The 12,102-nt window shown below is 38.9% G+C and overlaps 1 protein-coding gene across 6 annotated transcripts in view; it reads left to right on the forward strand.

The window, feature by feature from the left end:
* RPS6KC1 (ribosomal protein S6 kinase C1) overlaps positions 1-12,102 on the forward strand; it is a 95,394-nt gene that overhangs the window by 79,992 nt on the left and 3,300 nt on the right. For all 6 annotated transcript variants that reach the window (XM_074163644.1, XM_074163653.1, XM_074163670.1 and 3 more), the window contains 2 exons: positions 8,853-8,935; positions 9,646-9,741. In XM_074163644.1, the coding sequence (XP_074019745.1) occupies positions 8,853-8,935; positions 9,646-9,741 (179 nt within the window). The remainder of the gene's footprint in view (positions 1-8,852; positions 8,936-9,645; positions 9,742-12,102) is intronic.

Below are 12,102 nucleotides of genomic sequence, written 5' to 3' on the forward strand. Positions count from 1 at the left end.
AGGACAAGGTACGAAGTGCTTAGCAATGAAGTGCCTGAGGACATACTTAAATTTTAGGTTGCTTTTATTAAGAGTCTAAATTCTACAATTTATATATCAGGGTATAATTCCTGGAGGGGCTAGGGATAGTAATGTATTAACATTGAATCTTTTCAGACCCAGCGGAGAATAGAGGGCCGACTACGTGGAGCTTGCTTGCAGGATCTAGGATTTTGTATTCGAGGCTTTCAGTACCCCAGGTTGTAACCTTGTATTAAAGCTAAGCCAGGTACTATTGGCACAGAAACAGTGATCAGGTCCTTGCCATGGTGAATAGCAAGGACTTGCTCAGCTCTTTTTATCCTACGAAAAGCAGAGAGGCAACGTGACTGCATATGTAGAAAAGAGATTATGTAGTGTATATATGAAATAATAGAACAAATGCAAACATTATAAATGGAGAGGTGTCAAAAGGATGAGGGAAGAGATAGTTAAAAAAGCTGCATGCCGTTTCCTGCTAGCAATATAATTAATTTTGTATGAAATAACAATTCTCATTTCATATCGTGCATAAATTAAAAGCCGGGCTAAGTCTGTTGCAAGAGGTGGCACTTCTCCACTATTGACGGCAGGTGGCATTGTACCATTAATGGATTTTGCTGTTGCACTTGCTGGCTCTAATTTGCCTAACTTCACATAAGAACTGGAGACGGAAGATGCGGTTTATTTGTAATGATTTGCGTACCAAGAATTGTACTTTTTACAGCTCAGAGTTGTGGTGTGTTATAATGCTGTTGAATCTGTTGGTAAAGCTGGAGAACTTTCTTTACTCTTGCAAAGTTCTACTTAATAAAAAAAAAAAAAGTTCATGCTGAACCAACTACCGCAACAACAAAGCTATCTGCAGATGCTTAAAAGTAGCGCCTGTGCTATACTTTGATTAATGGCCAAACTAAATCTGTGCTGTTCACCTATGATAAGTCAAATTTTGTTTCTCTAACCCACAAGGGAAACGGTGGATTATAAATCATCCCCTATAAACTCAACACCACTTCAAGTAAAACTGTTCTTGGTTTTGGCCAAGAATAACCTATTTGCTTTTAAAGAAGAAATTAAACACTTGTAACTGAGAATTTCTGCTGTGTTAGTACGGTTAAGGTGACTAATGTGAGGTTTATGTGTCGTTTTTTTTTTCCTTTAACTTTTTTTTGTAATAATTTTGCTTTCTGAATGTTTTAAAGTGTGCTAAGCAGCTGATGTCTGAATACGAAGTTATTAGCAGATCAGATGAGAATGATTCACTTCTGTTTAAACAGCCCTTTGCTCTCCGTGCCCCCTGAGAACTCTTATCACATATTTGTCCAAAAACCCCCACAAAAACTAACAAAAAACCCCTCGCGTTATCCACCTGCCTGGTGGCTGATAGTATCAGCAATGTATCTCTTTATCTCTTGGTTAATGTGCCTTGGTATTCTGAAGGGGGGAAAATTCCAGTAACAGATTCAATTTACACGGACAGAAACTTGAGCAAATGCCAGCCTAGCAGGGGGGCCATTATTCTGCTCTATAAATAAGTTTAAAAAAGAAACAAACACACACACAAACCTGTGAATCAACATGTTTTGGTCTAATTGAGGGAAAAGCAAGATAGATGAATTTTGAAATGCAAATGATCACCTTCTGTTATTTAAGTATCGTTTTGGCCAACTTTGTGATCTCAAATATAAAGAGTTGTTACCTTTTAAATGGAGTAATAATTATATTCCATTTCTGATAGTCATAATTTTTAAAATCAAATTGGTAACTTTTTTTAAAAAGCACCTCCATAGTATCCTTAATAGCTGTGAGAAAGACAAAATTGTCGACAGCCGCAGCCTAGGCAAGACTGTCTTCAACTAAAGCAGATTAAGTTGAGGATTTACTCATAAAGAAAAATATTTTAGGTACTTTTTCAGTCTAACTTGTGAAGTGTCATGTTATAGAAGTGGTTTGCTGGTCTAACATCTTGTGTAAATACGATGTGTGAATGAGATGTTTTATTTACACTCTCAGAGTTCTCGTTCCAGCAGCGGGGATGCATTCTGTCGCATCCCTGTAGTGTTTTCAGAGGATGAGATTTCAGAACTGGGCTGCTTTTGGAGTCTTTTTATTTCTTTCTTTCTTGTCCAAACAATGAGTTTTCAGCAGACTGTGTTTACTAAAAGCTGGAGATTTGCTTGTTGAGATCGTAAAGCTAAAGGCAGCTTAGCTTCATAAAAAACCTAAGTAGGAAACTGGCCATCAGTAATGCATCATATTATTCTGATGCTTTCATAAGCTGCGTGCTCTAATCAAGCCTTATTTACACAAACTAGCCTTCGCAGAAGCCTGCACGTAAATATGTGGTATATTTGGTTTTATCTAACCTGCTACTAGTTGTACACAAAGCAAAAAGGCGGCTTTGTGGGTAAAGGATTTTGTTCCTAAAAAGACAAAATGTTTCAATGTGCAACCTGATTTTCATTCTCCCAATGAAGATGTCACTTCTGCTCTTAGACAATTGAAAATACAGATGCAAAGTGCAGCTGATAACCTAAAACATATGGCATGAAAATAAAAATTGCTAGGTTGCTATTATTAGCCTGTATGCTATAATTTTTATTTACTGAATAAGGAAAAAATGGTTTGTCTCTGTTTACCAAATAGATATTTGATGTTGGAAAACCTGCATATTATTTGTGTATGTGTTTTTCAGTAGGAGTTTGCAGGCGCTCATTAAATCTACTATTCTGTATTATAGTAATTTGAGTAGATTGCTTAAGAAGCAAAATAACTGTGGTAGATTAAAGTGCCGTTGACCCCGAGAGGTGTCGAGGGGTGGGCTGGTCTCCTGGTTATAGTGTAAGACTGGACTTCCTAGGTTTTGTCTCTGACTCTGTCCTAGCTTTTTGTATGATATTAATGTCTCAGGATAATCCTAAAAAGGAGAGGAAAAATCAGGGCAGGTGAATGAGCTTTGAGCAGCACAGACAGAAGGATGGGCAAGCTTGATTTGAAAAGCCCTGGCAATAGGAAACAGGACTAAACATTAACATGAAAAATATATGGCTGGCGTGAATAAGAGGCAAGGTCTGGAGCTGCAGAAAACCGACTGATTATTGTGAAGCTGGGAGTAACACCTTTACACCAGCCATTTGGAGTGGTGCAGCTCTCCAAAGACACCTGAGTGTCCCACAGAAAACAGTGACAACCAACTGCTCCCAAAATAGCAAGATGTCACAAACCTGGAGTAGGTAATTGACATAGGTTTGGGGAGAGAATCGGGTATTTTCTGAAAATAATCTCACGAGGTTTGGCACTCAGGCTTGTTGTAAGTACACTGCATGTTTCAGGTGAAGTACATGTTCTTGTGATTTTTCCTAGATTCTGTAACTAGAATAAGGAGAAAGATGTACTGAACCTGTTAATTTGTAAAAATCTAATAATTTAGTCCGAGTGACATAAAAACCAGTTATTAACTCTGGAAGAAACTAATTTACCTCTGTGGTGTGGTTGTTTGGGGTTTTTATTTATTTTCTTTTTAAAAATTTTAAAATATTGCTATTATTACAAATGGGGCTAAAACTTGAAGATAGTATAGAATATACCTTTTGAAAATAAATGGAGCTAGCTGAAGGGTTAATTGGTGTTTACTTTGGTTTGATAACAGAGCAGTAAAAAGTTTCTTTGTCTTTTTTTTACCTGATTATTTTAGAGGAAGTTTTAATTCTGTCTTGGGCTGCTAAAAGGAAGAAAGAACGCAGTTCCCTCTATTATTTTTTTTTCCTTTTAGTGACATGAGAAAATTCCTTCCAAAGAGGAACATAGATGCTCATACGTTTTTGAATACCTTTAAGATGAAACTTCCTATTTTCATACTCCATTTGATCTTAGCAGATATTCATTGGACTTGCCTCACTACTTTATTGTTTAAAGACCATGATAAACTTTTTATACTTAACTATAGCTGGTTCAGTACTGTGTTTTATAAATTGCTAAAGCATTTTAGGCAAAGCATTATGGCCAGATTGCTTGTGATGTGTTATTTAGTGGCTGTATCTTATGATATCTTGGCTGACTGAGTCTGCCTAGAGTAAATTAGGTTGGACTCATTTTACTTGGTTCTCTGCAAATGCTTCTTTACATATATAGATATTAAAATATGACAAAATAGTAAGCTTTTAAAATTAAATGAGTGTAAGGTAAATAGAATTTCCGAAGCGACTCTAATGGTTTTTTGTGCAATACTGTTTATCTTAATGGCCACAGAAGGGGAAAACATAGCGTCTGATGTTTTCAGGATGTTGGACAAGTCCATTTCTTCCTGAACGGTTTCAGACCTGATGGTAGTTCAGATGGGTCTCCTTATTTTCTTATCAGTAGAGAAACAATACTCGAAGGTCTGCTGTTTCTGCTTGAAACGCAGCGGTAAGGGAAAGGGCCTCCTCAGGTTTTGAAATTCTTATCAATCCAGCAAGAGTCAAATGGTTCCCTTCTTAACTCCAGGAAAACCACCTCAGTGCAAAGCCCTTCCTGACTCTCAGGTGTTTGTAGAAGCAGTACTTCCACCTACAGCCTATTCTCTTGTGAGCTGACTTGAGATGCATTTTTTCGGATGTTACAGTTTATCCGGCAAAGCTTTTGTTTGAGGGTGGTGGTTTTTTGGTTTGGTGGTTTTTTTTTTTTTTTTTTTTTTTTTATGTTCTTGGTGTTTCATAAGCCATCTGGCCCGAGTTGCACAGTGAACGTCTAAGTCCACCTTTAAGCCTGGCTTCTTCTATGCTAACTAGTGTTTCTGTGTGCTGGCCCTGAGGCCTTATTGTCAGCCATGGAGGAAACTGTATTTGGGAGAAAATGTTTGAGGTGTGGTACTAGAAGCCTTTGAAATCCTTCACCATGAAGGGTATATTTCAGGTTAAGGTCCTGTAGAAGGAATGAGAAAATCAGCCTTGGTGTTACGGTAACGAGGATGTGTGTTCAAGAGAGGTGAAGTTCTGCTTTTTTACTTTAGAACTGGCGCTTCTGTTTTAAAAACACAGAGCATTGGCAGCTACGTATCCCTGATCAGGAAGTAAGGTATTACTGTGTATAATGCAAATATTGAGATAAGTATGGAAACCATAAAGAAATGGCCTTTTGGTTGAGACCAGCTGCTCTGGAAGGAGGAGGGTGCTGGGTAGTGAAGGTGTTTACCTGTACCATCTGTCTCTATCTGAACCTGATAGCGCTTTACAAATCTCCTTCCCTTCAGTTACCCCAACGGCTGCTGTTGAAATTGCTTCTCTGCAGGAATTCAGCATTGCTGGTGACATGTGCTACTTGGTGCTAGGTGTCATATAAGCATTCATCAGGAAAGGAGAAAGAAGAAAACTCTTCTTTTAATGAAGTTGCAGTAAAGTTGGAAGAGCTACTGATTTTTCCCCTCCCTCCCCTACTTTTTTATTTCTCCAGTTGAAAAGGATTTTGTATTTGAGAATGATAGTTTTTTTTTTTTTCCTGCAAATATTGTACTGCTAGTCCTAGGAACACCAACACTGTGCACATGTGTGCGCGTGTTTGTTTGTATAAATGCGGATAAGGTCCCTGATTTCAAGGTTCATGAAGTAAAGAATTGGCACAAATATCCTCATGTTATTCACTTAAGCTTATGGGTCGCTACCATTTATTGTCTAAATTACTTTGCTGATGGATTGAGATGAAAATGTTTTCTTAGTGAAGGCAGATATTGTAGTTCAGATTTATTGCAATATTAAAGCTTTAAAAAAAGCATATGCCCTATGTGGTATATTACATTAGCTAGCTACTCTGTATCACTTGAAAGCACTTCATAATCTATAGTTTCTAAATTTTCCCATGATGTGTAGTCAAGATAAAACGCAGTAATATTGATGTGATATCCTGAATTTATTATGATCAGTGTATTGGATCAGAAGTAATGTGACCTGTTTGAAGTAAGGGAATGTAAACAACATATGTTTATTTGTAGTATTAAAAATGATCCCCCCCCCCCTTTTTTTTTTTTAAGGAAAACATTTATTTTAATCTGAAGAAAGGAAACTTTGGGACCTAGGGAAAGCCACAGGAAAGCAGGCATTGGGTAACAGTAGAAAAGTTGAGCTAAAATTTAGCTTTTGTAAAACAGGATATTCAGATGTTCCCGTCAGCTGAGTTTTCCATTTTCTGTTCTGTGTTGGTTCAGATGACTTGTCACGCAGTTTCGTGCTGTGTGCACGAGAACCCAGCCAGAACCCTTCAGCCCAGGGAGAAATCTGTGTTACTTGACTGTCCTTAATTTATCCCACTTGTGTCACTTTGGTCACCATCAAAAGTGGATGGAAGAGTTCGGTGCTGCTCCCTTAAAAGGTCTGCAATGACATTTGTTTTGACTTGGCATCTATTGAAAATGTTCTCACAGTTGAAAATATAAGCTTGGATTTTACAGAAGGGGACTCTAGTTTACTTTCTGATTTTTAATCTGTGTCCATTTTCTTCATCAGTGACGTAAGTGAGGTTACATCAACGTCCTGTAATGAACAGTGTGTGATTCTGCAAAATAAGACAGTGTAACTTTGGTGCTTCAAAGAACTGGATCAGCATCTGTGATTGCCAATATAAAAGGAAATAATGCTAAAATTCAGAAATGAATTTTTTGTAATTTTTCGTTTCCCTGTGCTCGGAATGATGGTTTTTTTCACCTTTAGAATATTGTTTTATATTGGGCTGTAACGTGAGGCCCATCCCTACTGAATGTCTTTTGGAGAAGAATGGATTATCTCCTTTTGTGGCATTATTCTAAAATTTAAGATCTGTCAATATGAGGAACCTAATGGTAGTATAGGAACTGAGAATGTTAGCAGTCAATCTGAATTAACTCTTGGTTTTCCTGGCCTTATTCTGGAATAACTGTGGAATTTAGTTTAAAAATAAAAATCTTCACTTGTTTGGAAGAAAGGTCTCAGTCTGGAATATCCACAGGATTAAAGCCACATGGGAAAGAAAACTCTGCTCTAAAGAAGCCTAAAGTATTGTTTTTAGATTTTACTTCCCATTCATGTTGTCTTTTTTTTGAATGTAGATTATTGGAACGTACAGCGCTAGAAAATCACAATCAGACTGGAAAGGTATTTCCATTCAGCAGATTTCACTAAGAGATGCTATGAAATCCTTTAGCCAGCTGGTTCGAGTGTAAAGACCCGAGTTTGGGGTGTTTTTGCCGTTGTGGTTTTTTTTTTTTTTTTAAAGGACAGTTACCTAAAAGGTCTGCCTCCCTGAAGAGATGTGAAATTAAATTGCAAGAACAGATTTTGATTTTTACACAAATTTTCTCAATTTACCATAATTTCAACTTAATCTAGGTGCTTGCCTAGGATCTTAAAACATTTTAAAAATGCGTGTAATTATGCTGATACAGTTCCTCATGCGGTGGCTGCCATTATATCTTTGTAAAAGTTTCTTGATACTGATAGAAGTGTTAGTCTGTAGGGAATGGAATAAATTCTAACGCCTGGTGCCCTTATAGTGATGTATTAGGCATTCAAACACCATTAGCTGTAATAAACTTTTCAATGTGAGGGATGGTCCTACCTAAGGAAACAACGTCTGAGCCATCCTTCCTTGTTGCTCTTGCAAGAGCAGCCTCAGCCTGGCCCTATGGTGCTGGGCTTCTCCCAGCTGGTGGCAGCCACCGGAGGGGGCAGCCTGAGCTCAGCCTGGGGGTGCGTCTCTGCATCTGGAGAGGTCTGGGACTGCCACCTTCCTTTCCCTGACCCTGGAGTGTGACTCATCTGTAATTCTCCTTGGCCGTGCTCATGCTAAGCTCCATAAAATGATGAGCAAGATTTTTCGAACATGCCACAATGCTTTTCACAGCAGTGGCTATGTGACTATATGCTAATTGTTGTCCTCTGCTGGGGAGCTGGTGTGGCTTTTGCCACCAAAGCTATTTTAGTGCAGCTTCTGCATTTTTTTTGACAGTCAAAATGAAGATTTCATCTTCATTGCAATCTGTTTTTCTGCCTGTTTTAGAGTAGACAGCGCAATGTGTTTGTATTTAGTAATTTTTGTTGTTTAAAGCATGAGTCAGTGAAGACCAAGTTTTCTGCATGCATCATGCTATTGAGTATGTGAATGTGTGTGGCAAGGGACTCTCTAACTCCCAGCTCATCTTTCCGCTGTCTCTTGTGCATGGGCAGCAATGAGAGAGTGTTGGGTGCTGGCTGGATGCTGGGGAAAACAACTTTTTGTACCTAGGTACAATTTGGGCTGAGCTGTAGCCATACACAGTTGCTGACTGTGATTAGGCTGTGTGAAGTAGATTTAGCGTCTATCTGATTCCCAAGAGACACGAGAGGCTATTGTGAAAAGCCTCCCATGGTGATCCCAGCAAAGGGTGTGGGTTACCCATGAGACGAATCCCGCCCTCTAAGACAAAATTAAGGCATGTGGTAGACTATTATAACCTCCCTTGTGCTGCTTTCATGGATACTTCAGGCCACTGTGGTCAGTCCACCTCTTCTGCCCAGGGTAAATTGGCTAAATACGTTTTTGCTTTACTGTCTGTCACTGTCCACTTTTAGTCCAGTATAGAAGAATCATAACTGTAATGCTTACAATTCTTGAAAATGCCCTGTTTTATGCATGGAAAAGGCAAATTATGCATGAAATGTATAGTGTTGCTGTGTTTGAACAATGCAATCTGTAGGTGGCTAAAGGGCTAACTAAATTGCAGGCATAATGAAAGCTCTGTGGTATTTAGTATATGTTCTGTCAGCATTAAACAGTCACCTTGTAAATATATGTTAATTTTGAAGGTGTAACTGACCTTTTTAATATTAATTGAAATGTCTCATGTTTAGAGGTTGGCGCTATCCTGGAAGAGACGGAAGCCTGTGACTGGTGGAGCCTGGGTGCCATTCTTTTTGAACTCCTCACCGGGAAGGTAGGGCTGGGCGAAAATTACTTGATAAAACTGACTTCTTGGCCAGTAGTTTCTCACAAGTGGTGTGCCCCATTGTGATTCCCGTGCCTGTCTTTCCAAGATGTGCTTTGCCCACCTGAGTACCCTCAGTTTGCTTGGTCTGCGTGGCACCAGAGAAATGAAACATGCTCAAGGTTCACCAGAAAAATTTGATAAAGCTGTATAAAACTGAAGACTGAAAAAAAATAACCAAAACCCATACTGCCCTCTTCACCACAGTGAAATCAAATTTCTCTAACATTCCTTCTGTACATTTACAAAATTTTTGCCCCAGTAGTTTCAGTATTATTTCCTGGGACAGTGTAGAAGCCATATGTTGCTGTTATATATTAATTCGGTATTTTGAGACAAATCAAACTGGTGGTTAGTTGACACTTCTGCACAAAGAGAGCCAAGTCCACCAAATTCTCAGACTCTTCAAGTTTGAGCAATAAAGCACAAGCATTAAGATGTGAATGTTCTAAAACGGTATCTCCAGGGGCACATCAGTGCCTGTAGACTTTCCTCCCGGAATCAGTACTTCATAGTAGGAAGCACTGAAATTTTAGCTGTGTGCTAATTTGCATGCATACTAGGAGATAATCCAACACTACAATTTTTTTAATTAATAAATGTATCTGTATGCTTTGGGTTTTTTTAATTTTTTTTTTTTTTTAATATTTCTTCTCCAGCCTCTGGTTGAATGCCATCCATCAGGAATAAACACTCACACTTCCTTAAGTATACCAGACCATGTATCGAAGGAGGCCAGGTCACTGATTCAGCAGGTAATTGAGGGGAAAACTTATTTTCTATAGGTACATGTGTAGACTGGAGAAATACTTACCTACCTGAGTTGTTCTGGTGAAGCAAATGTAAAACCAGAAAGCTGCTCGTAGGAATGTGGATGAGTCTTTTGTCAGCACTGATGAATTTTGCCCAGCTGTCTTGTTGCATCTGGAAACTTTGACTTCTGCTGCCAGGTGTCTCTGTAGAAATCTGGAGTGCTTTGCCATTTCTTCAAAGAATGAGTTTGGTCAATGCCGAGTGCTTTGAAAACACCTGCTAGTGATGCATGAACTTTAGGATTTCTGCCCTAAATGTTCATGGAAATATTTGTAATGAATTGAATTAAACTAAAAAATGTTGATGCCAATTCAGCAAGATAGCTTTAAGTACTATGAAACCTGTAACACACTGATTGGAAGTTATGACCTTGCTGTGGTTGAAAATCTGTAGCTGTCCTCCAGGAAACCTTCTAGATGCCATTTGTTAAGAAAAGTACTTTAAATTATGAATACAATGACTTTTGTAATAAGAAGATAACTGGTAGGTTGGACAAAAGGCAGAGTAGGAAATCTTAAAACATAGACAACCTTCCAGACTGCTACACTGTTTTCAAATGAATGGGATTAGTATTGACTGCTGGTTTTAGTTTAGGTAGTCATGACTGAGGGAATAAAAGGGAGTCTTGAACTTCAGGTTAATTTTGATCTAACTGACAAAGTGGAGCCTGGATCTGACCTATTCCACTTGAGTAGAGTAAGGGGTTTATGTGAACTGAGTTGTTCAGCTTTGAAGGGTATTTTGCTAGTGGGTGCATAAATAATGACACTGCTTAGATGTACATTTGAACAGAGCAGAGTGGAAAAAATAGTTCTCAAAGAAATGAAGGAAAGATTTTGAAAATTCAGTGACTGAGTTCTGTGCCATACTGCGAAACGATTGATAGAAATGGAACTAGACATTTGACTATTTTGACTAGGTGGCATGAAGTCACTGAAGGTGAAAGCATGTGTCTGGGTGAGTCTGGCAAAGGTAGAAAGGGAAGTGACTAAAGAAAACTGCCATTTTTGTATCATCTGCATTGTTAGATGGTAGCAGATTCTTACCCTCAGCCACAGGTGGTAAAAGATTCAAATGGCTAAGGGAAAGCAAAGCCACACTTGAGGAAGGCAATTCCTCCCATTAGGACTAAAAGTGAAGACAAATGAAGTCGTCCAGTCCACTTCTCCCTGCCCATGTAGGACAGTTCTTGGCTGCAGACTCATGTATTGCCTATTTTCCAATATGCCAAAGAGTGGCTCTTTTGCCACTTGTGGTTTAAGTGGCAAATATATCTCTGCCACTCACAGATGTATTACAAGGCCATATCTGTTCAGAGAACAGTCATCCCAGTGCCTGTTAGGTTGAGCCTTCTAGCGTAGGGTGGTGACTTATCTGGTGGAGGTTTGGCTATATGAGATAGTAAATCACATTTTTGTTGTGTGACTATCCAAGGAAGCTGCCATTCATTGTTGAGGAAGCCTTGTCAGGAAAAGGAAGAAAGCTCTCTTGGCATGGATAGCAATTTGTCATTGCGACTTTCCTTCCCCCCACTGCCAAGGGTAAACAGGTCAAAGCATCACAGAATAACTCTCTGGGATCAGTGCTCAGCTATACAGAAAACTGTGTCAGACGTTGTCTCCTGCTGTGGCTTCCAGTGCAGGTGACTTCGTTGTAAACACCTCCTTCATTTAGCCAGCTTCTAAGAAAACAGGGATCTGTTTATTTCTGGTGAAAGATGAAGTTGCTATTTTTATGTTGGTTTTGTATTTTGCACCCAGTGTTCTTTTCAGGCACCTCCAGGCTTTGCTACCAACAAAACATGCAAGATTACTTTTCAATAGGTATTTATTGCAATTTATGTTGCATCTGCTTTCTGAGATTAAAGTTCTTCTGCAAGGACAAACTCCTTACTTTCCCCTTGCTGGTGCCGGTTGTATTCCGGCAGAAGGCAGGGAGACCCTGGCCGCATCTGTTTCTGCTGGCTTGTGGAAGATACCAGAGCAGCACTGTTCACTGTCACCAAGCTACCTTTACGATGTGACATTATGACTGTAAATAGCAGAGCCATCTTAAAATGTGTAAATTCCTATGTTTATGGATGTAGACTCACTTAGAAGTTGAGTGCATTAAGATATGAATACACACTGTTCCAAGTGACAACTGGGAGAAGTTATCCTATTAGCTCTTGCAGAAAAAGCAAGAAAGAAATCATGCCTTTGTACTGGCTGTAATTGAATAGAGTATAAACAGTTCTCTAAAACTGCAAAATATTTTTGTGTGTCTTTATTAGTCTCTTTGGAGTGTTACCTTTGCATTCCCTT

Source organism: Numenius arquata, chromosome 2 (genome assembly GCF_964106895.1).
Source record: "Numenius arquata chromosome 2, bNumArq3.hap1.1, whole genome shotgun sequence".
Classification (NCBI taxonomy): Eukaryota; Metazoa; Chordata; class Aves; order Charadriiformes; family Scolopacidae; genus Numenius; species Numenius arquata.